A 27,190-nucleotide genomic window follows, 5' to 3' on the forward strand; every position below is an offset into this window, starting at 1 on the left:
CTTCAATTCCTTCAATAATGATACTTTTCTGTTTTTCTCATGCTGTCATTCTTAACAAAGTCTCTGTAAAGCAAGGGCAAAGCAGTTCTTTTGCGAAGGTCTTTGTAATGAGATAACGCGCTAGCAAAGTACAGGAAACCGGCTGTGTTTGGCAATGTTGCAGATTAAGGAATGTATGTGAGTGCTTATGCGGACTGAGTGAAAAGCAAGAGGAAAGAGAGGAAGGGTTTTTTTCTTGACACACATTTATCTACATGGGTGTCATGTCGAAAAGGAAGATTCCTGCACCTGTTTATGTACACAGGGGCAGTCAACAGTGCCACAGGTAAAATACCTTTATTTGGGGCACTTCATTGGGAACGTTCAGTCTGGAGAAGAGGAGGCTGAGGGGGGACAGGATGGCTCTCTTGAAGTATTTGAAGGGCCGTCACTTAGAAGAGGGCAGGGAGCTGTTCCTGTTGGGAGCAGAGGATAGGACTCACAATAATGGGTTTAAATTGTGGGAGGAAAGGTACAGGGTATATATTGGGGGGGATTTTTTACAGTGACAGTTGTTCAACAGTGGAATCATCTACCTAGGGAGGTGGGGAGCTCCCCCTCACTGGCAGCCTTCAAGCAGAGGCTTGGCAAACACTTGTCAGGGAAGCTCTAGGCTGATCCTGCATTGAGCAGGGGGTTGGACTAGATGGCCTCTATGGCCCCTTCAAATTCTAGGATTTTATGATTCTATGATGGCAGTCTGGAGGAGGCAAACGGGATGTAGTTTGTAGGCCAATGCCACTGCTTCTGGTGATGAAAGTAAAGGCTGGACAGTGACCCCACTGTTTCTGTCTCTCGCCAGGGATCCTACAAGTGTGGGCCCTGCAAATCGGGCTTTGTCGGGAACCAGACGGGCAGCTGCACCCCACAGAAGACCTGCCAAAGCCCCACGAGCAACCCTTGCCACGTCAATGGCTACTGCCTCTTTGAGCGCAACGGAGACGTTTCCTGTGCGGTAAGTCTACAGTCAGCTAGTTGGGAATGGATTTCTGTAAGGAGACTGCCTGACAGAAGGCCTTTCTAGGGAAGCCCCGTATTCCCCACAGCTGGATGCTTTAGGAAGCCCACGAAAAGGCTATGCAGGAAAGTGCCCCACGTGGTTCAGCCTGGTGCCTAGTACAGGTGCCCCCTAGCCTTTTTGAGCCTGCGGGCACGTTTGGAATTCTGACATGGTGGGCACAGCAACAAAATGGCTGTCACAGGAGGCAGAGCCAGCCACAAAATGATTGCCACGGCTTAACTTCAGTCACACAGCATAGATCTTTGTGCTGTGGTGGCGGCGGCTGCCAAAGCAACATTTTTAAAAATCTGCACAGCCCATCAAATCTCTGATAGTCAATCAGAAGTCTTGGTGGGGAAATGCCCTACTTGGCCCTGCCCACTTCCTAAAAACCCTTTGTTGGCACCAGAAAAGGTGTTGGCGGGCACCATGGCACCCACAGGCCACTGCTTTGGGGACCACCTGAGCTAGTGGTAGGCTGCCTCTGAATACGGAGTTTCCATTTACCTGCCATGAATTTGCCTGGTACCCTTTTAAAACCATCTAAGACAGTCATTGTCAAGACACAGTTCTCGTCACAGCTCTCTTAGAGCTCTCTCAGCCCCACCTACCTCACAGAGTGTCTGTTGTGGGGAGGGGAGGGGATTGTAAGCCAGTTTGAGTCTCCTTTAAGTGATAAAGTCGGCATATAAAAACCTTCTTCTTCTTCTTCTGTATAAGAATTTTACGATTGATATTTTTATATGTAGCCTGCATTCCAGGCCCTCTGTTTTTAACAATTGTATAGTGTACACCTTGCAATAAATGAAATTATTTTGTTATAGTGTATAGTTTGTGATTCAGGATAAGGCAGCTAGCTTCATGTGGCGTCATGTTGAACTCAGGTCTCAGATACCCTTTTTTTTTAGATGAAGTCCCCTGAACAGCAAATATTCTACATCCCCAAGTCTGTCTGATCCCTTCCACTCTGTCTGTTCCCTGTCAACACACAGTTCCCTCTTTGCCTCCTCAGTGCAACGTGGGCTGGGCTGGGAACGGGAACATATGTGGACGGGACACGGACATTGACGGATACCCAGATGAGCCGCTGCCCTGCATCGATAACAACAAGCATTGTGCGCAGGTAGAAGGGACACCACAGCGGGGGGAGATTTATTTATTCATATTTATTTGTTGAAGCATTTATATCCAGAATTTCCTCATGGTTCAAGGAGGGTTGCAATAATAGTTAAAATCTACTCTGGGTGAGGTTACCAGTCTGTGTGTGTGTGTTAAGTGCTGTCAAATCACTTCCAACTCATGGCGACCCTATGAATCAAAGTCCTCCATAATGTCCTGTCTTTGACAGCTTTGCTCAGGTCTTGCAAATTGAGGGCCGTGGCTTCCTTTATTGAGTCCATCCATCTCTTGTTGGGTCTTTCTCTTTTCTTGCTGCCCTTGACTTTTCCTAGAATGACTGTCTTTTCCAGTGACTCTTGTCTTCTCATAATGTGACCAAAATACGATAGCCTCAGTTTAGTCATTTTAGCTTCTAGGGTCAGTTCAGGCTTGATTTGATCTATAATCCATAACCTATTTGTTTTTTTGGCAGTTCACGGTATCTGTAAAACTCTCCTCCAACACCACATTTCAAAGGTTACCAGAGATACTGTCAAATCCGAGGCCAAGCATAATTTATCTGTACAAATTTTCTAACATGCCTTTCAACTACTGTGATCCAATGCCATATGTGTAATCTCATAGGTCAGGAAAGGGGAAAATGACTATTATTTTTTATATCTGAAATGACATAGATCATACTTTGGTACTGAGGTTTTTTTAATATATTCTTAATTTTCCAAACAGAAAACCACCTCAACAAAAAAATGACAATGAACCTTTTTTTAAAAAAACAAACACATAGAAACAAAAACAGCAAAAAATTACATAATGTTGAATGGGTTTACAGCCCATTCCTGAAGGGGGGAGCTCCTTAGAAGCCAGTGTGACCTTCCGCCAGCATAGGTACCACCTTAAGGTGGCATCTATGCTGGCGCGGGGACAAAAACGCTGGCGTCCGGGAGCCACTGGCCCTTGCCACCCACACAGCCACACCGGCAGGGCTTTCCTGGAAGGCGCTGGCAAGTGGGTTCCCGGGGGCAGAGCTGCCTTTGGGCAGTTTCCTAACTCCGTTCGCCCCCAGAACACCCCCTTGAGCTTTGTTCAATGGGGCATTTCCCCCTTTTTCAGTATTTAAATTTAATAAACCCCTCTTTTATGTACCCCTCCCTTTCAGGATGGCACTCTATGTATTTAACACATTTTCCAATTTATCTTACAATTACAGATAAGAGAGGAATTCATTAATGACACTGAAGAGAGGAATTCATTAATGACACTAACATCTATCTAAGCCTCTCTTCAGATTATGGAAAAGGAATTAAGTCTAAAATATATAAACAATTGTTTAAAAACAACAACAACAATTCTTTATATATTTTATACTTAATTCCTTTTCCATAATCTGAGGAGAGGCTTAAATAGATGGTGAATACCTTTCTGATTTGTATGTGAAATAAAATCATGCCACTTTCATAGAAATCTGATATTTATAAATCTGATATTTATATTGATAAATCTGCTAGCTTGACCTTTGGCTACTCTAAGTTGATGTGTCAATTTTTCTATTTGCCACAGCTCGGAAAACCAAGAATGTAATGTTAAAAGTTCTGTGGTTTTCCAACGTTTTGCTATTACCCTGCAGGCTGCCATCAACATAAACACTATAAATCCCTTAGATGCCCCTTTTCCATTCTGCTCTCCCCAGATTGTTAACATTTCACAAATATTACACATTGCATTAATTGCATTAATAATTACTAGTTCATCGATCAACAATATGTCTTAGGCCACTTATGCTTGGTAATTAGCAGCGCGTTCCAGGCTGAAGTGCCCCGCATATTTTTTTTGAGTTTTTCACACTGAACCGTCATTCAGGAAGTGACTGCGAAGCCGGCGCATACCTGCTTTGCATTTCTTAAGAGCCCCTTTAACGCCACCTTTTATATTTGCTCCACCCCCACACCGAAGCATTTACTGAAGGAACCATGAAAAATCACAAACACGGCTTAGCAATGCAAACAACCATTGCCAATGGCTATGTAGATGAAGGAGCAGGCAAGTGGGGGTGGGTGGAATTTCTCCTTTTGCATCGGGACCGTGAATAGGCATTTTAAAGGTCGCATTTAAAAAAGCTTTGAGCGAGCGTCAAAATAGACCCTGCATAAATGGCCTTAGTCTAAGGCAGTGCCTAATATCGTTTGTCACACGCACACTCCCAACTTCACACAGGACAACTGCCGGTTTACGCCAAACTCGGGTCAAGAGGATGCAGATAATGACGGCATCGGGGACCAGTGTGATGACGATGCAGACGGCGATGGGATCAAGAATGTAGAGGTACTCAATTCTCCACTTCCTGGTTAGCCTGGGCCGGGGAATGGGCAGGGCTGGCTCTAACCAATAGCCAGTGCAGGCAGCTGCCCGGGATGCCAAATTTCAGGGCCCCCCAGATCAGACTTCCACTCGTGCCTGGTTTTGAGAGCCAAGACCCGGGTCACAGTGAAGCGTCTTTTGGCTCAGCAGGGTATGCTTTGCATGCTGAAAATCCTAGGTTCCATCCCCAGTTTAAGGATCTCACAAGAACATAAGAAAAGCCATGCTGGATCAGACCAAGGTCCATCAAGTCTAGCAGTCTGTTCACACAGCGGCCAACCAGGTGTCTCTAGGAAGCCCACAAACAAGACTGCAGCAGCATTGTCCTGCCTGTGTTCCACAGCACCTAATATCATAGGCATGCTCATCTGATCCTAGAGAGAATAGGTATGCATCATGATGAGTATTCATTTTGACTAGTAGCCATGGATAGCCTTATCCTCCATGAACATGTGCCCTCCCCTCTTAAAGCCATCGCCACATCCTGGGGCAGGGAGCTTCTCCCTGTCCACTTTCTCCCTATCATGCCTAAGTTTGTAAACCTCTATCATGCAGCACAGGCTGGAAAAAGACCCTGTTTACAACAGATGTTGGAAAACGTCTGCCTGGTCAGAGGAGACAATGCTAGATTTGACAGTGTGACTTGATATCAGGAGGCTTCTTACAGTCATTATCATCGTTCTGTCTCTGTCACCGATGCAGGATAACTGCCGTCTTTTCCCCAACAAAGACCAGCAGAATTCAGACACCGACTCATTCGGGGATGCTTGCGACAACTGCCCCAACGTACCCAACAACGACCAGAAGGACACCGATGGCAACGGGGAGGGGGACGCTTGCGACAATGACATTGATGGGGACGGTGAGAACACCCTGAGGGGAAGAGTGAAGAGGAGGGATGGGCTGCCTCTCTCTAGAAGCAGTGTGGGGATCTAGACTCCTGGGTTTCCCACGCAGGCTTAGCGCATGCCCTGGAACCGTCCGCTGCGCAGCACTCCCCGTTTGAGTCGGAGGGCACCGTCGCTTTTCTGATGAAGGGAGCTTTGACTCTTGAAAGCTCATACCCTGAAAATCTTGTTGGTCTCTGCTGGACAAATGTAGCTGTCCCCTGTGAAGAGAATTCCCTCTCTCCCTGTAGCCCTATAAGTGTTATAAAAATGCCCTCACGGTAAACTCATGACTGGATCATTTTTATCATTTACTTTATTCATGGCTCTGCCCAGTCAAAATCTGAAATGAAAATCCTGAATAAAATTAAAAAAAATAAAAACACGTTGGCAGACAGGAGGCAATAGCGCTTTCCAGGGGCGAGGGTAGGCAGGAGTCAGATGGAACAATTTGGCTCTGGGTCACAGTGGGCTGCAAGTTGAGGCTTTAACTCAGGGGTGTCGAACTCATTTGTTACAAGGGTTGGATATAACATAAATGCCACTTGGTGGGGGCCGAGCCATGCCTCACCAGCCCAGATCAGGACTGGGGGGTGGTAGCTGCCTTGGCTGGCTCACTGGCCAGATAAGAGCGCTCAAGGGGCCAGATCCAGCCTGCGGGCTGTATGTTTGACACCTCTGCTTTAACTGTTCCTTTCTCCTCTTCTACAGGCATCCCCAATGGGCTAGACAATTGCCCCAAAGTACCCAACCCACTGCAGACGGATCGGGATGAGGATGGGGTGGGCGACGCTTGTGACAGCTGCCCCGAGATGAGCAACCCTACTCAGGTAGGAGCATTTGGTACTGGGGTGGGAGAAGGAGGGTACCGAACTCTACATGGTGTAGGGTCAAGAAATCATAGACAGGGGTCAGGAAATCCTGGTCATAAATTAGGAAATGGACTGCACCACGTCAGTCTGCAGGTGGGAGTGCACTCTTCAGAGCTGGAGAAGCAAACATTGTAGAACCCTGGCCCCAAGGAGCTTGCAGTAAAGTTTGGCAATGGAGAGAGAACAGAGAGAGACATCAGTGAGCAATGCCGAGATAATTTGAGAGGATCAGGGGCACATGAACACCTGAAGCTGCCTTATATTGAAACGGACCCTTGATCCATTAAAGTCTACTCAGACTGGCAGCAGCTCTCCAGGGTCTCAGGCAGGGGTCTTTCACATCACCTCCTTGCCTAGTCCCTTTAACTGGAGATGCCAGGGATCGAACCTGGGACCTTCTGCATGCCAAGCAGATGCTCAACCACTGAGCCACAGTCTTAGTGATGGTGGGGCCCTGGGCAAAAGTCCAGGATGAGGACCCCGGGCCAAGCGAGGGGCATCACACAGGAGCTTCTTCCATTACGAGCTGGTTGCCCAAGCTCCATACGGGGCAGGTGAGAACAACGGTGACAGGAGCTTACTGGTTTTCTTCTGTCATCTTTTCCCCCTTCCTCAGACCAGGGCCCTGGGCAGCTGCCCGGGTTGCCTATTAGCCAAAACCAACCCCGGAGAGGAACCTGAGCAGATTTAATTCCGTATCCTCAGCTCGTATTGCAATTAGACATAAAGATGAAGGTGGGCCGGGGTGGGGTGGAGTTAAGGACCCGGGCAGAGCTCAGATGGATCGGGTGGGGGCGGAGAGTCTCGCGCAAGCTCTCCTCACAGGAATTGGCTTGCAAAATTTCTCTGAAAACAAATTTTGTAGAGGGTTGTCGTTAACAGCCCCTGTTCCAGAGAGGATGTGAAATACCCCAGCCGAAAAACAAGCAGCACATTTATACTTGTCAACAGGACTTCATTGCTTTATTCTTTCTGTCATGCTCTGGCTCATTTAACAAGCTAATTCTATTCACCAATATACGCTTTCAAAACAGGCACCAGAAATTGCTGACACAAAGTTGTCGTATGTTGCGGGTGAATGGCCAGACTTTTGCTTGTTAGAAAAGTTATTAATAACTTTTCGAAAAGTATTAATTAGTGACTTTTCTAACTCCTACAAAATAAGGAAGAAAAATTGTATTTGGGTGAGTTCAGCTTTAAGAATCGTATTAGCTGTCCCTTACAGGCGGCCTTTGTTTGTTAATGCTGGTGCTTGTTTTGAAAGTGTATATTGCGTTTTGCATATCATTTACATTTGTCAACAAGGCTTCATGGCTTTATTTTTTTTAGAACAAAGTGACCCGCATAATAAAACTTTGAAATGGCAGAACGGGAAATCTAATGAAACGGAAGTGTCAGGATATGAAATTGAACGGAGATCTTAGAAACCGACCACTTTTTGAATGGGAGGGGTTTCATTTCTGCCAAAAGCGGGTTGCGGGTCAGGGTTAGGCATGGCAGATCTACTGCTCACCTGAGCCCCTGGTGTCTTTCAGACAGATGCAGACAGTGACTTGGTGGGAGATGTGTGTGATACCAACCAGGACAGGTAAGCATGACGCAGCCTCGAGCGTGGGAAAATACACTCTCTTCAGTGCAGACTGCTTTCCTAATGCGAATCTTACCTTCCACCAAGGTGATGAACAAAAACCTGAACTAGATGTACTTCCTGCTAAGACTGATGGGATAGGCTGACTTGGCACAGTGGCCAAGGGACAGAGTTATGAATGTGGAAGAGCCTGGTTCAAATTTAGGTGGACTTGGGCAAGCCATTCACCCTCAATCCCCCCAACCCCACAATATAGGCCTACCTTACAAAGCTGTTGTGAGGATTATAGAGATATTGGGTATGAAGTACTCTGAACTCTCTAAAAGGGCTATATGGATGCTAATGAAATTGTCGAATCAGAATTCTGTGTGAACCACCTTTGGATTCTGTGGACTGCATAGTTTATGAAAATGAGGTTGGTTTTACATAAGTTATTGTGCATATTTCATGTTAGTTAAGGGGTGGGGCAAACCGCTAGCCAGGGTCCTATCATGCTGAGCCCTGGAAATCTTAGCATGCCACTTAAGAACATAAGAAAGGCCATGCTGGATCAGACCAAGGCCCATCAAGTACGACAGTCTGTTCACACAGTGACCAACCAGGGGCCTCTAGGAAGCCCACAAACAAGGCGACTGCAGCAACAGCATCCTACCTGTGTTCCAAAGCACCTACTATAATAGGCATGCTCCTCTGATCCTGGAGAGAATAGGTATGCATCATGACTAGTATCCATTTTGACTAGTAGCCATGGATAGCCCTGTCTTCCATAAGAACATAAGAAAGGCCCTGCTGGATCAGACCAAGGCCCATCAAGTATGGCAGTCTGTTCACACAGTGACCAACCAGGTGCCTCAAGGAAGCCCACAAGCAAGACAACTGCAGCAGCATTATCCTGCCTGTGTTCCACAGCACCTAATATAATAGGCATGCTCCCCTGATCCTGGAGAGAATAGGTATGCATCATGACTAGTATTTATTTAGACTAGCAGCCATGAATAGCCCTCTCCTCCATGAACATGTCCACTCCCCTCTTAAAGCCTCCCAAGTTGGCAGCCATCACCACATCCCTTATTTGGCTTCTGAAATCTTACTGGGAAGATTTTGCAACCAGTTTTACAAAGATTTCCCATCTTTGCAACAGGATGGACTAGAAACCTGTTCCTCGAAAAAATGAATCCCAGGAAGCTGCTCTCCACTCCCCCCCCCAATTGTAGGAGGGCTCCCTTTTCATACCCCCCTTAGCCTCACTCCCACCCTTCCTTCTTGACTTGTCCAGCGATGGTGACGGCCATCAGGACTCCAAAGACAACTGTGCAGAGATCCCCAACAGCTCTCAGCTGGACTCGGACAACGATGGGTTGGGGGATGAGTGCGACAACGATGACGACAATGATGGCATCCCCGATTACGTGCCCCCCGGCCCGGACAACTGTCGCCTTGTGGCCAACCCCAACCAGAAGGATTCAGACAGTGAGTGCAAATGGCACTGGATTCCAGTGCTGGACAGATTATGTATTATTCCAAAAAGGTAAAGGTAGTCCCCTGTGCAAGCACTGGGCCATTCCTGATCCATGGGGTGATGTCACATCCCAATGTTTTCTAGGCAAACTGTGTTTCCAGGGTGGTTAGCCATTGCCTTTCCCAGTCATCAACTGGGGACTCATTTTACCGACCTTGGAAGGATGGAAGGCTGAGTCAACCTTGAGCCGGCTGCCTGAAACCGACTTCCGTCGGGATCAAACTCAGGTCGTGAGCAGAGCTTTTGACTGCAATACTGCAGCTTACCGCTCTGCGCCACGGGGCTCTTTTCCAAAGCTGGAGGGAAATCAGAATTCGCAAGCTGTCTGGTTCGAATATCCCTGTTCTGGTTTCGCATTTCCCTCGCAGGAATAAACCTGCGAGTCTTTCTTCTTGGACCAAGTTCACTTTTCTCCAGCCAGATTCCTCCCATGAAAATCACACAGCTTGGATTTTGGAGAACATTTACAGGACGTTTCTGATCTTGTTGAAGCAGTGCTAGTCGCAAGTCAGCCATTTGGATACTGTGAAACTAAAAATTACCCCAGCACCAGGGTCCAATGTGGATCTTTCCTTCATGTTCAATCACCCAGTAGGAGACAAAGTCACAGTTCATCAACATCACGGTAGTTTAGACCTTAGACAGACCAGAATCCACTGTGTGGTCTGTACTGCTTCGGGGTGTAGTTGCGATCTTATGTGACTGAAAGCTCCTCCAGACAACATTATCCTCTGCATGTAGAAAGCCAGCATTTCAAGGAGAAGGGTTCCCAGCTACACATTCTCACTGACATGGTACCTTTCTGTCCTAAGCAGGCATTCACATGATCCCCCAACCAGCCACAGTTCAGACATCAGTTAATCACCTTAACTACCCTTTGTAAGAATTGGACATTTAAAATTCTACCTGGTTAATTCATATATTTCAACCTAAATATGAGGGGAGACACAGGGAAAGTGGAAAAATACAGAATAAAGCAACCAACACCCACAAAATAAAATACAAAATAAAATTGTAATGCAAAGGGCATATAATTCATATATCAACTTAATTTGCCAGCAATAATGTCTCATAAATAGGGTCCTTAAAAGGTGTAGTGTGGTGTAGTGGTTAGAGTGTTAGACTAGAATCTGGGAGACCCAGGTTCGAATCCCCACTCAGCCTAACCTACCTCAGAGGGTTGTTGTGATGATAAAATGGTGGATAAGAGAACAATGTAAGTCCCTTTGGGTCCCCGTTGTGGAGAAAGTGAAGTGAAATAAATAAGTAAAAGACAGGACCGTGAGGCTGATGTTTTTAAAACAAAGTGAGCATACGAGCTAATTTCTTAATCCAGATGGCTTAGGATAGGTGGCTGGGTACCTCAGGAAGGGAGTGAACAGTTACATCTCTAGTGCCTATCCATACGCGCAAACACATGTTCCCAAGGTACAGATGGCCATCGTATGGTTCTTCAGGCACTTTTCCATGTCCGCTTTGCAACTTTCCCCTTGCCTGCAGGCGACGGCATAGGGGATGCGTGCGAGGAGGACTTCGACAATGACACGGTCGCTGACCCGATGGACGTGTGCCCAGAAAGCTCCGAGGTGACGCTGACCGACTTCCGTGCCTATCAGACGGTAATCCTGGATCCCGAAGGTGACGCCCAAATCGACCCCAACTGGGTGGTTCTCAATCAGGTACAGTGAGGTCTGCTGGGTTTCGAGGGCAGAAAAATACCTCGGGAAACGGGGCCGCATGAATGGGACTGGTTTATTCTGCGGGGGAAAGGCCGTCTGTGGACAAAGAGAGGTGGAGCTCACGGGCTACCCTGACAATTGGCAGGCTATGCAAGGCCCTGTTCAGCAACTAATTTTTCATATGAGCCATATTTGAATTGAGGAAGGAGCAGTGTTGCTGGTTCTAAATCCTGATTCAGTTACGAGGTAGCCAAAGGGCTCCTTAGAAGAAAAATCCACCGCTCTTAACCACTACACCATACTGGCAACATTAGGGTATGCGCTCTGCTTGTTGGCTTTCCCGGTCAGCTTATTGGTCTCTGTGTGAAACAGGATGCTGGACTAGATGGACCACTGGTCTGATCCAGAAGGGCTCTTCTTATGTTCTTAAGAAGAGTTGGTTTTTATATGCCGACTTTCTCTATCACTTAAGGAAGAATCAAACTGGCTTACAAACACCTTCCCTTCCCCTCCCCACCACAGAAACCATGTGAGGCAGGTGGGGCTGAGAGAGCTCTAAGAGAGCTGTGACTTGTCCAAGGTCACCCAGCTGGCTTCACGTGGAGGAGTGGGGAAGCCAACCCGGTTCACCAGATTAGTGTCCGCCGCTCATGTAGAGGAGTGGGAAATCGAACCCAGTTCTCCAGGTTGGTTAGAATCCACAGCTCCAAACCACCACTCTGATCAACTCAACCACGCTGGCTCTCTTTAACCCCGTCCTTTCCATTGTGAATATCAGCAGAGGCCTTGGGAGAGCCTTCCTCTTATGTACCTGTAGCTGCTTGTTCCTATGTGCCTTTATTTTTTTCTCCCACACAGGAGTGACCTGCTGAGGTGCACTGCATGAGGGCTCGGCCAAGGCCTCTGAGATTCACGCTTGGCAGGGAAGGGAGTTAAAGAGCCCTTTGCTCTTTTTTCAAGGGGAAAAAAAGACCTGAGAAGCATCAGAGATCTGGATCTTTGGATCTAAGTGTCGTGCTTGGCAGGCCAAGAGTAAAGTCATGGGGGCCGGAGCGAGCGTGGCCCTGTGTGACCCCTTTAATTCCCTCAGCATCTTCCTTCCTCTGCTTGCTATTTTCTCTTCCTTCCCACAGGGCATGGAGATTGTGCAGACGATGAACAGTGACCCAGGCTTGGCAGTAGGTAGGTACCACTTTTTATATTCCCACCTTTTTTTGTTACAAATGTATGGGCTTGTATCTTGCTTTGGAGGGTGGACTCTACGGCATTATACTCCGCTGAGGTTCCTCCCCACCCTCTCCAGGATCCACCCCCGAATCTCCAGGAATTTCCCAACCCAGAGCTGGCAACCCTGCCTTCCACCATATATGAACCTTCAAAGTAGCTTACAAAGCCCCCAGAAACATTATAACAAACTAGTAAAGAGACATTTTATTTACCAAAATAATGCATAATATCTAGCACCCTCATCTTTAAAGGATTGACCCCCCACCCAGAAAGACCATTTATCTTGATGCAGTTATAGCACCTCCAGAGTAAACACTCACTCTCCAGGGAAACAGGCTGCTGAACATATGCTAGTGATTCTTGTAGGTTATCCGGGCTGTGTGACCGTGGTCTTGGTATTTTCTTCCCTGACGTTTCGCCAGCAGCTGTGGCAGGCATCTTCAGAGGAGTAACACTGAAGGACAGTGTCTCTCAGTGTCAAGTGTTTAGGAAGAGTAATATATAGTTAGAAGGGGGTTGGGTTTGAGCTGAGTCATTGTCCTGCAAATTGTTTGACTCAGCTCAAACCCAACCCCCTTCTGGCTATATATATTACTCTTCCAACACACTTTGACACTGAGAGACACTGTCCTTCAGTGTTACTCCTCTGAAGATGCCTGCCACAGCTGCTGGTGAAACTTCAGGAAAGAAAATACCAAGACCACGGTCACACAGCCCCGATAACCTACAAGAACCAATGAACTCTGACCGTGAAAGCCTTCGACAATATATGCTAGTGAGTCAGGATATTTATTTTATATGACCATTGGCTGTCACAAATAACTAAAAAAGTAATACAGCAATATAAATAAAAGAAATCAGCGATGAAAATATTATAACAGATACCAGAATGTACTAACTCACTGTTTTAAACTTGAGAACTCCTTCAGAAACCTTAGATCTTATTTTCTTTGCCGCTAGAGCAAACAAAGAAACCCTGTGTGTTACATCAGCATCTATGTCAGACAGCAGAAATTTAATTTTATCCTCGTCCGAATATACCATAATAACTAGGGGTGCCAGGTCCCTCCTCTCCTCCGGCAGGAGGTTCTGTGGGCAGAGGTGAGGCAAAAATCATGCCCGCGGATGTGATCGCGTCACTTCTGGTTTACACCCGGAAGTGCTGCATCGCACAGGTTCCCTTCCCCAGCGAGACTTTTTGCTAACCCTTATCCCCCACCGTTCGGCAGGGTACACAGCATTCAACGGGGTGGACTTCGCAGGCACCTTCCACGTGAACACCATTACCGACGACGACTACGCGGGATTCATCTTTGCCTACCAAGACAGCGCCAGCTTTTATGTGGTCATGTGGAAGCAGACAGAGCAGGCGTACTGGCAGGGGTTGCCCTTTCGGGCCATGGCCGAACCGGGCCTACAGCTGAAGGTCAGGGATCTTTCCGCTTCTGGCTATCATGCAGTAGTTTTCTCTGGCTCTTGGATCTTGAGCATTTTCAAGGGCAGAGGCAACGGAGACGTAATCTGAGCAAGAAGGCCGAAGCCTGGGTCCTAGCTTCCTTCTTCATGTCAGCTCCTGCATGGTTGATTCTGCTTCCCGAGATGACTGGGAAGGAGCCAGGACGCTGGAGAAGGGCTCTGCCTGTACTCCCCATTGCGTTGTAGGGGTTAAGAGCAGTGGTTTGGAGCAGTGGAGTCTGATCTGGAGAATTGGGTTTGATTTCCCACTCCTCCACATGAGTGGAGAAGGCTAATCTGGTGAACTGGATTTGTTTCCTCCCTCCTGCACACGAAGCCAGCTGGGTGACCTTGGGCATGTTACAACTGACTTAGAGCTCTCTCAGCCCCACCTACCTCATAGGGTGTCTGTTGTGGGGAGGGGAAGGGAAGGGGATTGTAAGCCAGTTTGAGTCTCCCTTAAGTGGTAGAGAAAATCGGCATACAAAAACCAACTACTCCTCCTCCTCCTCTCCCTCCTCCTCCCCTCCCACCACTTAAGGGCAGCCCAAGGCTTGACCGGGAGAGTTGCTGCCCTTCTACAACTGCGCTGGCCTGACCCAGGGAGAGGAGTTATGGGCCCTCTGGGAAAACTCCCAGCTGCCGTCATGGCCAATCTCACCAGAGTTGACCTACTACTGGCAATTTTTATTGCCCAACACTGCTTTGAGCGAGAGAGAGAAAACAAAACACCAGCATTGTGCATGGCATAGGGATGCCAGCCTCCAGGTGGGACCTGGGGATCCCCTGGAATTACAGCTCATCTCCAGTCTACAGAGATCAGTTCCTCTGGAGATAATGGCTGCTTTGGAGGGTGGACTCTACGGCATAGTACCCCACTGAGGTCTCTGTCCTCCCAAGACTCCATCCCCAAATCTCCAGGAGTTTCCCAACATGGATCTGGCCACCACCCCCATTCCCTGCAGGTAGCCAGGGGGGACCTGGCAACCCTAGCATGGTGTGACAACATGTAGCTCTAGGATCACCAGAAACTCTATGGTTTTACCACAGATTTTCTGGAGATTCCTATAGCGACATGACATCATGTCCGGGTTTTCCTGGAAGTGACGTCATGGAGTATGTGATACCACATGCCCTCCCATGTGTCCACCCCCCCACACACACACACTTCCACTGGTTGCCAAGCACAGCCTAGCAACACTAAGTCTGACCCTGCTGCCTCATAAGCCGGGGGGGGGGGGTCCGAGGACCCCAGAAACAGTCCAATATGCTTGCAGGGGGGAAAGAGTAGAGTTAAAGTAGGCTTCTTCTATCAGGGGGCTGGAGCCTCCCAGACCAAGCTATTCAGGGACCGGCCCCCCATCCATGATGTCCCTACATTCTTCCTTCCTTCCAAATTGGCTGGGGAGAGTCTGGCCTCTCCTGGATAGGGTTGCCAGGTTCCTCTTTGCCACCAGAGGGAGGTTTTTGGGGCGGAGCCTGAGGAGGGCGGGGTTTGGGGAGGGGAGGGACTTCAAGGCCATAGAGTCCAATTGCCAAAGCAGCCGTTTTCTCCAGGTGAACTTATCTCTATCGGCTGGAGATCAGTTGTAACAGCAGGAGATCTCCAGCTAGTACCTGGAGGGTTTAGCGAACCTAAAATATACAAAAAATTACCTATGCTGTACAATGGATATTTTCAATAAGAAACAACAGCACAAGGCTCATATGCAATGTTAAAGTCTTACCTTTACTCTTGAGTAGACCACTGTTCTTTACTCTTGAGTAGGCCGCAATTTTTTACATTAGTCGTATCTTTACTCTTGAGTAGAACACAATTCTTTACTCTTGAGTAGACCACAATTTTGCATGTAATTAATTCATTACACTCCTTTGCATAGGATCCCCCACTCGATATGCTCGAGCCCCCACCCCGTTCAACAGACGAGCCTTCTGATCCTGAATTATTGTTAGAAGTGGTTGAATACTGGCAATTCGCCGTGAAAACTGCATTGCATGTTGGCAATTTGCTGGGAAATTATACGGAGACCAGCTTACTGATGAAGCAGTCTCTTTGGCGAAACGCACACTAATCTAGAGGTGGCATCTGGATGTTGGACTCCACCGATTCTATCCAAGTCTTCTCTTTTCAACATACCATCTTGGCGGGGGCATAGGGCTCCGTGCTCCTTAATTAAGCCATACGAGAATTTTTCCTGCATTAAGTTTTGCAGTTATTTTCATATTGTGTTTGGAGAGATTTGATTATACGTAGGGCTGTCAATTCGGTTCGGTCCGAACTGAAAATCAACCGAATTTCCCCTGATTCGGTGATTTTCAGTTCGGACGGATCCGAACTCAAATCTGGCGGGCAACTGGGGGGGCCGAATTCAGCGAGTTCGGGAGTTCGCGAATAAATTCGGCCAATTCGCCCCCCCCTTCAGGGGAGCCCACTGAAAGGCGCGGGCTGCCCTTTAAACTGATCTGCGCCTCCCAGCTGGGAGGCTCAGATCAGTTTAAAGGGCAGCCCACCTCCCTTCAGCGGGCTCCCCTGAAGGGAGGCGGGCTGTCATTCAAACTCATCTGTGCCTCCCGGCCGGGAGGCACAGATGAGTTTAAATGACAGCCCCCCCCTTCACGGGAGCCCGCTGAAGGGAGGCGGGCTGTCATTCAAACTCATCTGTGCCTCCCGGCCGGGAGGCACAGATGAGTTTAAATGACAGCCCCCCCCTTCAGCGGAGCCCGCTGAAGGGGGGCGGGCTGCCCTTTAAACTGATCTGCGCCTCCCAGCTGGGAGGCTCAGATCAGTTTAAAGGGCCCCCGCGCGCCTTCAGGGAATCCCTGAAGGCGCGCTTCGGCCGAATTTTCCCCCGAACTCCGGATCCCCCCGAATTACCGGGGATCCGAAGCGGGGGAGTTCGGACTTCGGCACGTACCGACCCCACAAGGGTCAAATTCGGCCGAATCCGAACTGTACCAAATTTTTTTTTTTGACAGCCCTAATTATACGTGTGTATTGAATCTTGTTTGTACATAGTCATCAACTGTATATTATTTCATGCAAAGGAGTGTAATGAATTAATTACATGTAAAATTGTGGCCTACTCAAGAGTAAAGATAAGACTAATGTACAAATTGTGGTCTACTCAAGAGTAAAGATAAGACTTTAACATTGCATATGAGCCTCGTGCTGTTGTTTCTTATTGAAAGTACCTGGAGGGTGGCAACCGTTCTCCTGGAGTGCCGCCAAGTGAAGAAGACTGGCTCTGATCCTCTTGCGTATATCATTTGGAGCAGCAACTGAGATGCTAACTTGGATGAGGCTGCCCGGGAACAAAAGCCCAGGTTCACAGTGCCAGATGTTTTGAGCACAAGGAAAACATCTTTATCTGTTAGAAGGGTTGGGACTTGCTCTTTAGTAAAAAGGTGCTTGAAAGCCGAGTCCCGGGAATAAAACCATAAAATCTACAATAAATTGTCAGAAACAGGTCGGAAGCCGGCAATCGTTAATGGATAAACACATAAACAGGAGATAAAGCAGTCATTGGTTAGCAACCATAATCAGAAGCTATTGGTGTAGTGGTTAAAAGCAGTGGTTTCGAGTGGTGGACTCTGATCTGGAGAACCGGGTTTGATTCCCCACTCCTCCACATGAGCGGCAGAGGCTAATCTGGAGAAAAATGAGTTAAAATTACTCTTAATTCACCATCTGCTTCTGACATTTCCCCTCTCTTAAGAACATAAGAGCCCTGCTGGATCAGACCAGGGGTCCATCTAGTCCAGCATCCTGTCTCACACAGTGGCCAACCAGTTCTTCTGGAGGTCCAACAACAGGACACAGAGGCCGAGGCCTTCCCCTGATGTCACTTCCTGGCACTGGTATTCAGAGGCTGACTGTCTTGCTTACCCTAAGCTCAGCTGCTAACTTATTGCAAAGCCTAAGAGTGTTGGGGGGAAATGCTGACTTGCCTTGAAATGTACTGATGGAGACATCCTCTCCCCCTTCTTTCCCTCTCTGCCAGGCGGTGAAGTCGATCACGGGCCCTGGTGAATACCTACGTAACGCTTTGTGGCACACGGGTCACACCCCTGACCACGTGCGGCTGCTCTGGAAGGACCCGCGCAACGTGGGCTGGAAGGACAAAACCTCTTATCGTTGGCGGCTCTTGCACCGGCCTCAGGTGGGCTACATCAGGTGAGGAGCCAGGTGGCAGGGCTGACAAGCTGCAAGTATTTTCCTGTCTTATTACTGTTTTCCTGCACTCACCCCTTAGCACTCACCCCTCAGTGGAGATTTGTTGCGATCAGAAAGGTTCTCATTCCTCCTTGTTCCGAAATCCTGGATCTCAGGGTCAGAAATTTGGTTGCGAGGGAGTCCAAGAATAGACTGGGGGAAGGTGAATCAATGCAAGATGTAAGTTATGGCTTTGAAATAATTTATAATAAATATTATTACAATGCAGTCGTTTTTTTAAAAAAAAATTTTTTTAACAGCAAGCGTGGCATAGTGGTTAAGAGCGGCGGAGTCTTATTTGGAGGACCAGGTTCAATTCCCCACTGGTATGTTGAAAAGAGAAGGTAGAAAAAAGTGGGGCATAAAAACCAACTCTTAACAACAACAACATTGTTGTTGTTACTGGGAAGGAACTGTGGTTCAGTGTTAGAGCATCTGCTTGACATGCAGAAGGTCCCAGGTTCAATCCCCGGCATCTCCAGTTAAAGGGACCAGGCAAGTAGGTGATGTGAAAGACCTCTGCCCGAGACCCTGGAGAGCCGCTGCCGGTCTGAGTAGACAATACTGACTTTGACGGCACAAGGGTTGGATTCAGTATAAGAAAGATGTGGCCTTGTAAATTAAAAATGTGTAGGTGAAGAACCTTAAAATGGCTGGGTGAAAACTGAGCATGCTCTTTGCCCTCTAGGAGGCAAGGAATATTGAGGGAAAGGGGGGAGGGAAGGGGAAGGGGGAAACAGAGGAGGCAGGAGAAACTGCCTTACTCAACCCCCTAAGCACTTATAATATCTTAGAGAGGGAGATTTGAGCCAAGTGAAAATTCCCCATTATTTATTATTTAAGTAAATAACCAGTTCCCTCACTAAAATGGGGCTCCTAGTTGGAGTCCTTGACTGTGTCATTTTTAAAGACTTGTTTTGTTTCTAATCCCTGCTGGTAAATAAGGAAAAACAGAAACCGAGGCTATTGCCTTGGAACGGTTAAGGATGTGCGTTATATTGTAAGCACGCTTCTTGCAAAGGGTTACCTTGGCTGAGGTTTTGGTATTATATACAGATGGATTGAAAGATTCATATGTTGGGAGACTGCCCGCTCCCTCTTCTTTGTTACGCAGTTTGGCTCACTTGCCCGAGCCGAGGGGTGCCAACTCCGGGTTGGGAAATTCCTGGAGATTTGGGGACAGAGCCTGGGGAAGGCAGGGTTTGGAGATCTCAGCCACTCTCTGTAGTCTGGAGATCAGTTGAAACTCCGGGAGATTTGCTGAGTTGTTTTCTGAGTTGCCCCAGAAGGTCAGACCAGAACCAACAGGTTGACATTAAATAAAAAGAGTTTCCGTCTAGACACTAGGAAGAACTTTTGAACAGTTAGAGCGGTTACTCCGTAGAACAGGCTTCCTCGGGAGGTGGTGGGCTCTCCTTCCCTGGAGGTTTTGAAGCCTCTCTAAGATGGCCATCTGTCAGCAATTCTGATTCTGTGACCTTAGGCAGATCATGAGAGGGAGGGCATCTTGGCCATCTTCTGGGCATGGAGTAGGGGTCACTGGAAGTGTGTGTGTGTGTGGGGGGGAGGTAGTTGTGAATTTCCTGCATTGTGCAGGGGGTTGGACTAGATGACCCTGGTGGTCCCTTCCAACTCTAGGATTCTATGAACAGGCTTCCTCGAGAAGTGGTGGTCTCTCCTTTGGAGGTTTTTAAGCACAGGATAGGTTGCCATCTGTGAACTTAGGCAGATCATGAGAGGGAAGGCAGGAAGAGTTGTGTCAGTGTTTGGCTCTTGTGGCCCGTTCTTGCATGCCAAGGAAAATGCCAATCGCCACTTTGGGGTCAGGAAGCAATTTTCCTCCAGGCCAGATTGGCCAAGGATCCTGGAGGGTTGTTTCTGGCCATCTTCTGGGCATGGAGTATGGGTCACTGGGGTGTGTGGGGAGGGGAAGGTAGTTGTGAATGTCCTGCCTTGTGCAGGGGGTTGGACTAGATGACCCTGGTGGTCCCTTCCAACTCTATGATTCTGTGAGATTCTCCAGGCCCCACCTGGAGGCTGGCAACCCTCAGATTGAGGCGCTTTGGTCTTCTGTGGTTTTGCAAGATGGGGCGCCCCCAAACGTGGGACGGGAGAGGTTTAGGAAGGGATGCCCACTTTGTGACTCTCCCTCTGCCCCCCCGCCCCTCTGGAGAGGTCCCGTTCCTTGTTTAAAAATCTGGCCGGCCCCCATTCTGGGTTGACAGCTCCAAGAGGTGGGCAGGGTTTGTGTGTGTTGATGGAGGGGGGGAAGCATGTTTGTGCAGCCCCTGAGGCTTCTGGGAAATTGCGCACGGCCGGCTCTCTACCCCCCCCCCCAACATCACCACCCAATTCCCTTCCCTAAGAACCATTCACTTGTTGGGCCCCAAGGCCCATTGTCCTCATCGCCATGGCAACCCAATACCGGGTGGAATGCTTCGGCCCACCACAGGCCTTTTAAAATGCAAAGTGGCCGAACAATGGGGGTAGGTGGTGGTGGGGGAGCAGAAGAGGGCAGAGAGGGAGGCGGCGGCTCGGTGCCTGGGAACTTCCTCTCCTTCTCGGCATGACCATGTGAACAAAAAATGGGCTCCGTCTCTTCTCCTCTCTCTTCCCCCCCTTTGCACCTTTCGCTTATTTTCTGCTACATTTCTCAGATCAGTGTGGCTGTCTATGCACCGCCACGCTTGGACGGGGCAAGCCGAACGAAGCAGGACGCTTCTGTGGGGTTTGCAATAATTTGTTTAAAGTGCCGTCTCGCTGTCCTGTGAGGTGTAGGGAATAATTCCCTAAACGCTTGAGGATCAGCATCTGTGTGAGATCGCTGGTGAAAGTCGAGTTGCCAACTTGCAGGCAGGGCATGGAGATCTGGAATTACGAATGATCTCCAGACTACAGAGATCAGCTCCCCAAGAACTGCTTTAGAAGTAGGGCTCCATGGTGTAATACCTTGCTGAGGTACCTTTCCTCGCCAAACCGTGCTGTCTCCAGGCTCAGTCCCCGAATTTCCCAACCCAAAGATGTCAACCCCTAGGGCTGTGTTTCTAGTATCTGTGAAATATACTTTCTACTCGGTCAGACCATGGATCCCTCTAGCCCCAGTGCAATCTTCTCTGACCAGCAGCGGCCTTCTAGGATCTTAGGCAGGCAAATATCTTTCCCGACTTTGGCAAACCACCTCTGAACGTCTCTTGCCTTGAAAACCCTTCCTGGTAGCTGTAAGTCAGTTATGACTTGACGGCACTTTCTGCCACCACCAAGCTGAATATAGGGGGATTATGTAGGGGAGAAGACGAGACTCATTGGGAAAAGACAATAATGCAAGGAAAAGTTGAAGCAGCGGAGGAAGAGTTGGTTTTTATATGCCAACTTTCTCTACCACTTAAGGGAGAATCAAACCGGCTTCCAATCACCTTCCCTCCCCCTCCCCACAACAGACACCCTGTGAGGTAGGTGGGGCTGAGAGAGTGTGATTAGCCCAAGGTCACACAGCTGGCTTCATGTGGAGGAGTGGGGAAACCAACCCAGTTCACCAGATTAAAGTCCATCGCTGATGTGGAGGAGGGGGGAATCAAACCCGGTTCTTCAGATCAGACTCTACCGCTCCAAACCACCGCTCTTAACCACTATACCATGCTGGCTCTCAGGAAAAGAGGAAGCCTCAACATGAGACGGATTGACTCCATCAAAGAAGCCACGGCCCTCAGATTGCAAGGCTGTTAAGGACAGGACATTTTGGAGGACATTGATTCACAGGGTCACCATTAAGTCGGAAGCAACTTGACGGCACTTAATACACGCACCAGTAGGCAATGCATACCAACAGATCCCCTTCAAAGCAGTTCCCCCAAACGTGTGCCCCCAAGGATTTTTCTTGCCAGTTCGCTATGTAAATTCAGACCTCGTCACCTGTCCGTCCATACAAAGACATCTTCTCACTCCCAGTCTCCCGTAGCTCCGTCTCCCTCCCCAGGGTCCTATGAGGAAAGGTTGAAGGATCTGGGTATGTTTAGCCTGAAGAGGAGAAGACTGAGAGGGGATATGAGAACCATCTTCAAGTACTTGAAGGGCTGTCATACAGAGGAGGGTGCCGAGTTGTTTTCTATTGCCCAAGAAGGTCGGACCAGAACCAACGGGTTGAAATGAAATCAAAAGAGTTTCCGTCTAGATAGTAGGAAGAATTTTCTATCAGTTAGAGCAGTTCCTCAGCAGAACAGGCTTCCTCGGGAAGTGGTAAGCTTTCCTTCCCTGGAGGTTTTTAAGCAGGGGCTAGATGGCCATCAGTCAGCAATGCTGATTCTGTGACCTTAGGCAGTTCATGAGAGGGAGGGCATCTTGGGCATGGAGTAGGGGTCACTGGGGGTGTGGGGGGGGGAGGTAGTTGTGAATTTCCTGCCTTGTCCAGGGGGTTGGACTAGATGACCTTGGTGGTCCCTTCCAACTCTGATTCTGTGATTCTAGGGTGCTGCTGTACGAGGGACCCCAGCTGGTGGCCGACTCGGGCGTCATCATCGATACGACGATGCGAGGCGGCCGCTTGGGCGTGTTCTGCTTCTCCCAGGAAAACATCATATGGTCGAACCTGCAGTACCGCTGCAACGGTGAGGCTGCAAGGGGGGTATGATACGTGGGGGGAGCACAGGGTGTGTATGCATGCACAGAGGGGGGGTTCTTGGTGCTAAGCAATTCAGTCTGGCTTATGTTGCTTAGTTGGCCCAGACAGAGCTCAAACCTCCTGTGGGTCAGGGGAAGACTCCTGGCAGACATTTAGATTTCTCGGTCTGAACTGCAGTATTAGGCATGCCAACCTTAAGAGTTGCCAACCTCCAGGTACTAGCTGGAGATCCTCTGCTATTACAACTGATCTCCAGCCAGTAGAGATCAGATCACCTGGAGAAAATGGCCGCTGTGGCAATTGGACTCTGTGGCAATGAAGTCCCTCCCCAAACCCTGCCCTCCTCAGGCTCCGCCCCCAAAATCTCTTGCCAGTGGCGAAGAGGGACCTACCAACCCTAGCCAACCTCCAGGTGGGACTTGAGGAACACCCAAAATTACAGCTCATCTCCAGACTACAGAGATCAGTTCCCCTGGTGGAAATGGCTTCTTTGGAGGGTGGACTTTATTCCATTGTACCCCACTGAGGTCCCTGCCATCCCCAGGCTCCATTCCCAAATCTCCAGGAATTTCCTTCCTGGAACTGGCAACCCTACCCCCCATTCCCCGCAGGTGGCCAGGGGGACCTGGCAACCCTATGCAGAATTTATGTCAAATATAAGGTTAGCAAAGACAGTCTTCATGCAGTGAGTGAGCCTGATAGGTAGGGTTCCCAAGTGCCTGTTGAGGGCGGGCAATTGCCCGCCAGCTCACTGGGCTGCCTTCCCCCCTCGGCTGGCCAGCGGGTAGAAGTAGGCCAGCTTGGGGGTGGGGGGAAATCAGCACGCACTGTGCATATGCACCATACCACCAACACTTCCAGGTTACCCCAGAAGTGCCGGAAATGTGCTAGCAATCTCCCCCAAAGCTCTATAATTTCCCCAAAATGAAGGAATCGCGCCCCATGCACGAGGATCACTACCCCTCTTTGAGACAGAAAGGAAGTTCCCACTGGAGGCCAGGTAAGACCTGGCAACCCTACTGAGAGGACTTGTGGATAGAGTTTGCCTGGAGTGGAACTAAAATACACGAGGCTACCATGAAAAATGGCAGTACTGTGTTTAGTTCTGGCCATCTCCCCTGTACCGTGCAGGACAATTTACCCCATGTTTTCATGTTGTGGATCACACCACCCTTGCCTCACATCATTACTTGTTACTGGCAAGGATGGGGAAACTCACAATGTGCTGATCTCATGGCAAATGATTGTGAAGAGATGGCATAAAAGCCAAGAGTGAGTGGCGAATGTTAGTTCTGTTGCTGGGTAACAAAAATGCACAAGTATCATGGGATGCTTTCCCAACTCTGGGTTGGGAAATAACTGGTGATTTCGGGGTGGAGCCTGTGGAGGGCGGGGTTTGCAGAGGGGAGGAACCGCAGCAGGGTATGTCATAGAGCCCATCCTCTGAAACAACCATTTTCTCCAGAGGAACTGATTCCTGTAGTCTGGAAATAAGTTATAATTCCAGATCTCTGGGCTTAGGGTTGTCAACCTCCAGGTACTAGCTGGAGATCTCCTGCTTTTACAGCTGATTTCCAGCCGATAGAGATCAGTTCACCTGGAGAAAACGGCCGCTTTGGCAATTGGACTCTATGGCATTGAAGTTCCTCCCCAAACCCCGCCCCCCTCAGACTCCGGCGGTGGCGGAGAGGGACCTGGCAACCCTACTCTTTCCTCTGTCTGAGGCACAAGCAGAAGCCCCAACTTAAGAACTGTCATCCTGCTGCAGTCCCCTCCCCACTGATCTTACATATTCTTTAGGGGCAGTAAAGCATAACACAAGGCTGCCAATTTTGGTGGCAGCCCTGTGTTTATTTTATTTATACACCACCTTTCCCCACAATTGGAACCCAAAGTGGCTTACATCTAGGGTTGCCAGGTCCCTTCACTCCACCAGTAGGAGCTTTGCGGAGGCATGGGGTTTTCATAGAGTTTTGACAGAGATTGCTAGAGCATCCATGTCACTTCTGGGTAAAGATCGCGCACCTCCCCCTTTATCTGGCTCTCTCTTGCCTGCCGATCCTCAGCTGGCTGGCGGGCAGCCTGGTAGATTGGTAGGCTTTTGCCCGCCCCCACCAGGCAATTGGCAAGCCTACTTACGTCATTTTCCTCTCCTCCTTTTTATCCTCACAAGAACCCTATGAGTTAAGTTATGCTTACTGGTCCAAGTTCAACCAGGAAGCTTCCATGGCAGAGTGGGGATTTGAACCTACATCTCCCAGATCCTAGTCCGACACTCTAACCACTGGACCACAGTTAGGGTTGTCAGGCAGCAGCTGGGAACCACCAGGATCAATCGGGGCAGGGACTGTCATGCTAGAGTCATTTCTGGCAAAACTCACAAGTGATCTCATGGGACTCTAGGATTTACCAAAACTCTATGGTAAAACCATCGGGAGTTTTGCAAATCCTAGAGCATCCATAGGGAGCCAGTATGGTGTAGTGGTTAAGAGTGGCGGACCCTAATCTGGAGAACCGAGTTCAAATCCCCACTCCACCACATGAAGCCTGCTGGGTAAACTTGGGCCAGTCACCGTTCTCTCAGTCTACATGGAGGCAAGCAATGGCAAACCACTTCCTAACATCTCTTGCCTTGAATACTCTACGGGGTCGCCATAAGCCAGCTATGACTGGACAGCACGCCCTCGCATACACATGACATCATGTCCAGTTTTGGCTGGAAGTGATACGTTCCCCAAATCCCCGCCCCCCATTTCCTCCTGTTGGAGCAGTGGACGTCACCATGGGTGTTGTCAAGCTACAGGGTCTTCCCATCTTCCCCAACTTTTGGGGATGAAAAGAATACACAGGGGTGCTTTCTATCAGTGTCCATTTTATTGTGAGGGGCCAGTGGAGGAGAGCAAGACCTGAGCGAGGCTGTGAACAAGAGGTCGCCATGAGTCGGAAGTGACTTGACGTCACTTAACACACATAGTGGAGGAGAAGTGGATGCTCTCGTTGAATTAGTGACACCACCAAATGGTTCCAGGTTGGAACCTGTTTTAGCCCCCTTTTGCCAGCCAGCCCTAGAACGGAATCCGCGCTTGCAGGAGTCCCCCAACCTCCGAGTGGGACTCAGCCCCTAAAAAAAAAAGTCCCTGTGAAACATTCTTCTAAGCTGCCAGGCAGTGATTGAAAGCAGGTGAGTCCCTCTCCACCTCCCCGCCCCCCCCGGGACAAGGTGAACTGTGAGTGAACTTCTCACTACGAACTAATTTTTCACTAGGCATATTTACACTAAATACAAATATTGAATTTAAGCTAAACTGTCTTCTATCTCCCATTGAACGCTGGGTGATTGTCTGGGGACAGGGTGCTGAGCATTCCCCCTAGCTCTGTCACAGAACTACAGTTCCCATGGTTCCTTGGGGGAGAAGAATGATGGTTAACCTAGTTTTCCTTCGGCCTTATAGAAACCTTTTCACACTGGCTTTTAACCGCCATTCCCTCTCGCAGGTAACATAGGAATGGGATTTCAGAATCAAGCAAGGAGAATTCTTGGGATCCACACTGAGCTACAATTTCAGGGTTTTGGGGGGAAGCCATGACAATTAAAACTGGTATAAAAATGCTATAAGTGCAGATATACTGCACGTAGGGGCTTGAGGTGTGGAAATGGGCCGCTGAAACATGTAATGGCATGGAGGTAAATAACGTCACCTGGTAAATAACATCCCATTAAGCCTCTCTTAAGGGGTCAGGACGTATTTTCCTCCAGGTTGTTGGCAACCCTAACACTGTTGAAACCAGATTGAGTGTCTCTCTCCCTCTTTCCACCACAGACACCGTCCCCGAGGACTTCGAGCCGTTCCGCCGGATGCTACTGGAAGAGCCGTGAAAGAAGAGCGCCAGGAGCTCTTCCTCGCCCGTGCTAGATCAGGACATCTCTTCCCAAAGACTCCTGGCAGCCCATCCCAAAGCGGGCATCAGTTGTCCCTCTTTCTCACACACACACCACGGACTGGAAAACGGACAGATCTCACCCTGCAGCAACTGGAAACCCCAAAGCTGCAAACCCAGCCGGGCAGTCTTGTCTGCAGGGTGTGCTAAAGCGGGAACCTTGGTCACAGGATTCAACAAAGGATTGTGGGGCAGTGAAAGCACCAGCCGGTAAACCGAGGCTTCTACCAAACTCATTCCCTCCTGTGCTGTGGATGACCTCTGAAGTTTTGCTTTCTTCCTTCGGGAAACAATTTGTCCATAAAATTCTGGCTGTTTTTTCTACCTTCTGTGATTTGAATGGCAGGTGGGGCTGGAAGGTATCTCTGGCCTGAATCCAGCTTTCAAAGTTGCCCCGCCTTACCCCAGACCCCTTCTAGCGTTCTGGATTTTCAGAGTTTGGGCTGTTGCAATTATTTATGTTGTCTGGGATCCTCTTCCGAGAACAGGGCAATGGGCAATAGTGTGCACAGCCCTATATATACCCTAGAGATTTCCATGGCCTTTTATGCAGGGACATTTCCCCACAGTAACTCCCGCCAACTGCTTCGGGGCTTCCTTTTGATTATGCATGCCTTTTCCACCCATTAGAGATCCCCTCGCTCTCCCTGCACATTTTGCCCGTGTTTTCCAGATTCTGTTTT

At 48.9% G+C, this 27,190-nt stretch overlaps 1 protein-coding gene across 1 annotated transcript in view; it reads left to right on the plus strand.

Annotated features, from left to right (window-relative positions):
- THBS3 (thrombospondin 3) overlaps positions 1-26,538 on the plus strand; it is a 46,536-nt gene extending 19,998 nt beyond the window's left edge. Inside the window, exons 11-23 of the mRNA XM_056852729.1 lie at positions 842-994; positions 2,052-2,162; positions 4,370-4,477; positions 5,216-5,375; positions 6,112-6,230; positions 7,808-7,860; positions 9,137-9,330; positions 10,880-11,058; positions 12,192-12,240; positions 13,515-13,711; positions 17,742-17,914; positions 22,415-22,554; positions 26,390-26,538. Coding sequence (XP_056708707.1) covers positions 842-994; positions 2,052-2,162; positions 4,370-4,477; positions 5,216-5,375; positions 6,112-6,230; positions 7,808-7,860; positions 9,137-9,330; positions 10,880-11,058; positions 12,192-12,240; positions 13,515-13,711; positions 17,742-17,914; positions 22,415-22,554; positions 26,390-26,445 — 1,692 coding nt within the window. The 3' untranslated portion in view covers positions 26,446-26,538. The remainder of the gene's footprint in view (positions 1-841; positions 995-2,051; positions 2,163-4,369; positions 4,478-5,215; positions 5,376-6,111; positions 6,231-7,807; positions 7,861-9,136; positions 9,331-10,879; positions 11,059-12,191; positions 12,241-13,514; positions 13,712-17,741; positions 17,915-22,414; positions 22,555-26,389) is intronic.
- Positions 26,539-27,190: the final 652 nt, after the last annotated feature.

The sequence above is a fragment of the Euleptes europaea genome, chromosome 7, assembly GCF_029931775.1.
Source record: "Euleptes europaea isolate rEulEur1 chromosome 7, rEulEur1.hap1, whole genome shotgun sequence".
NCBI lineage: Eukaryota > Metazoa > Chordata > Lepidosauria > Squamata > Sphaerodactylidae > Euleptes > Euleptes europaea.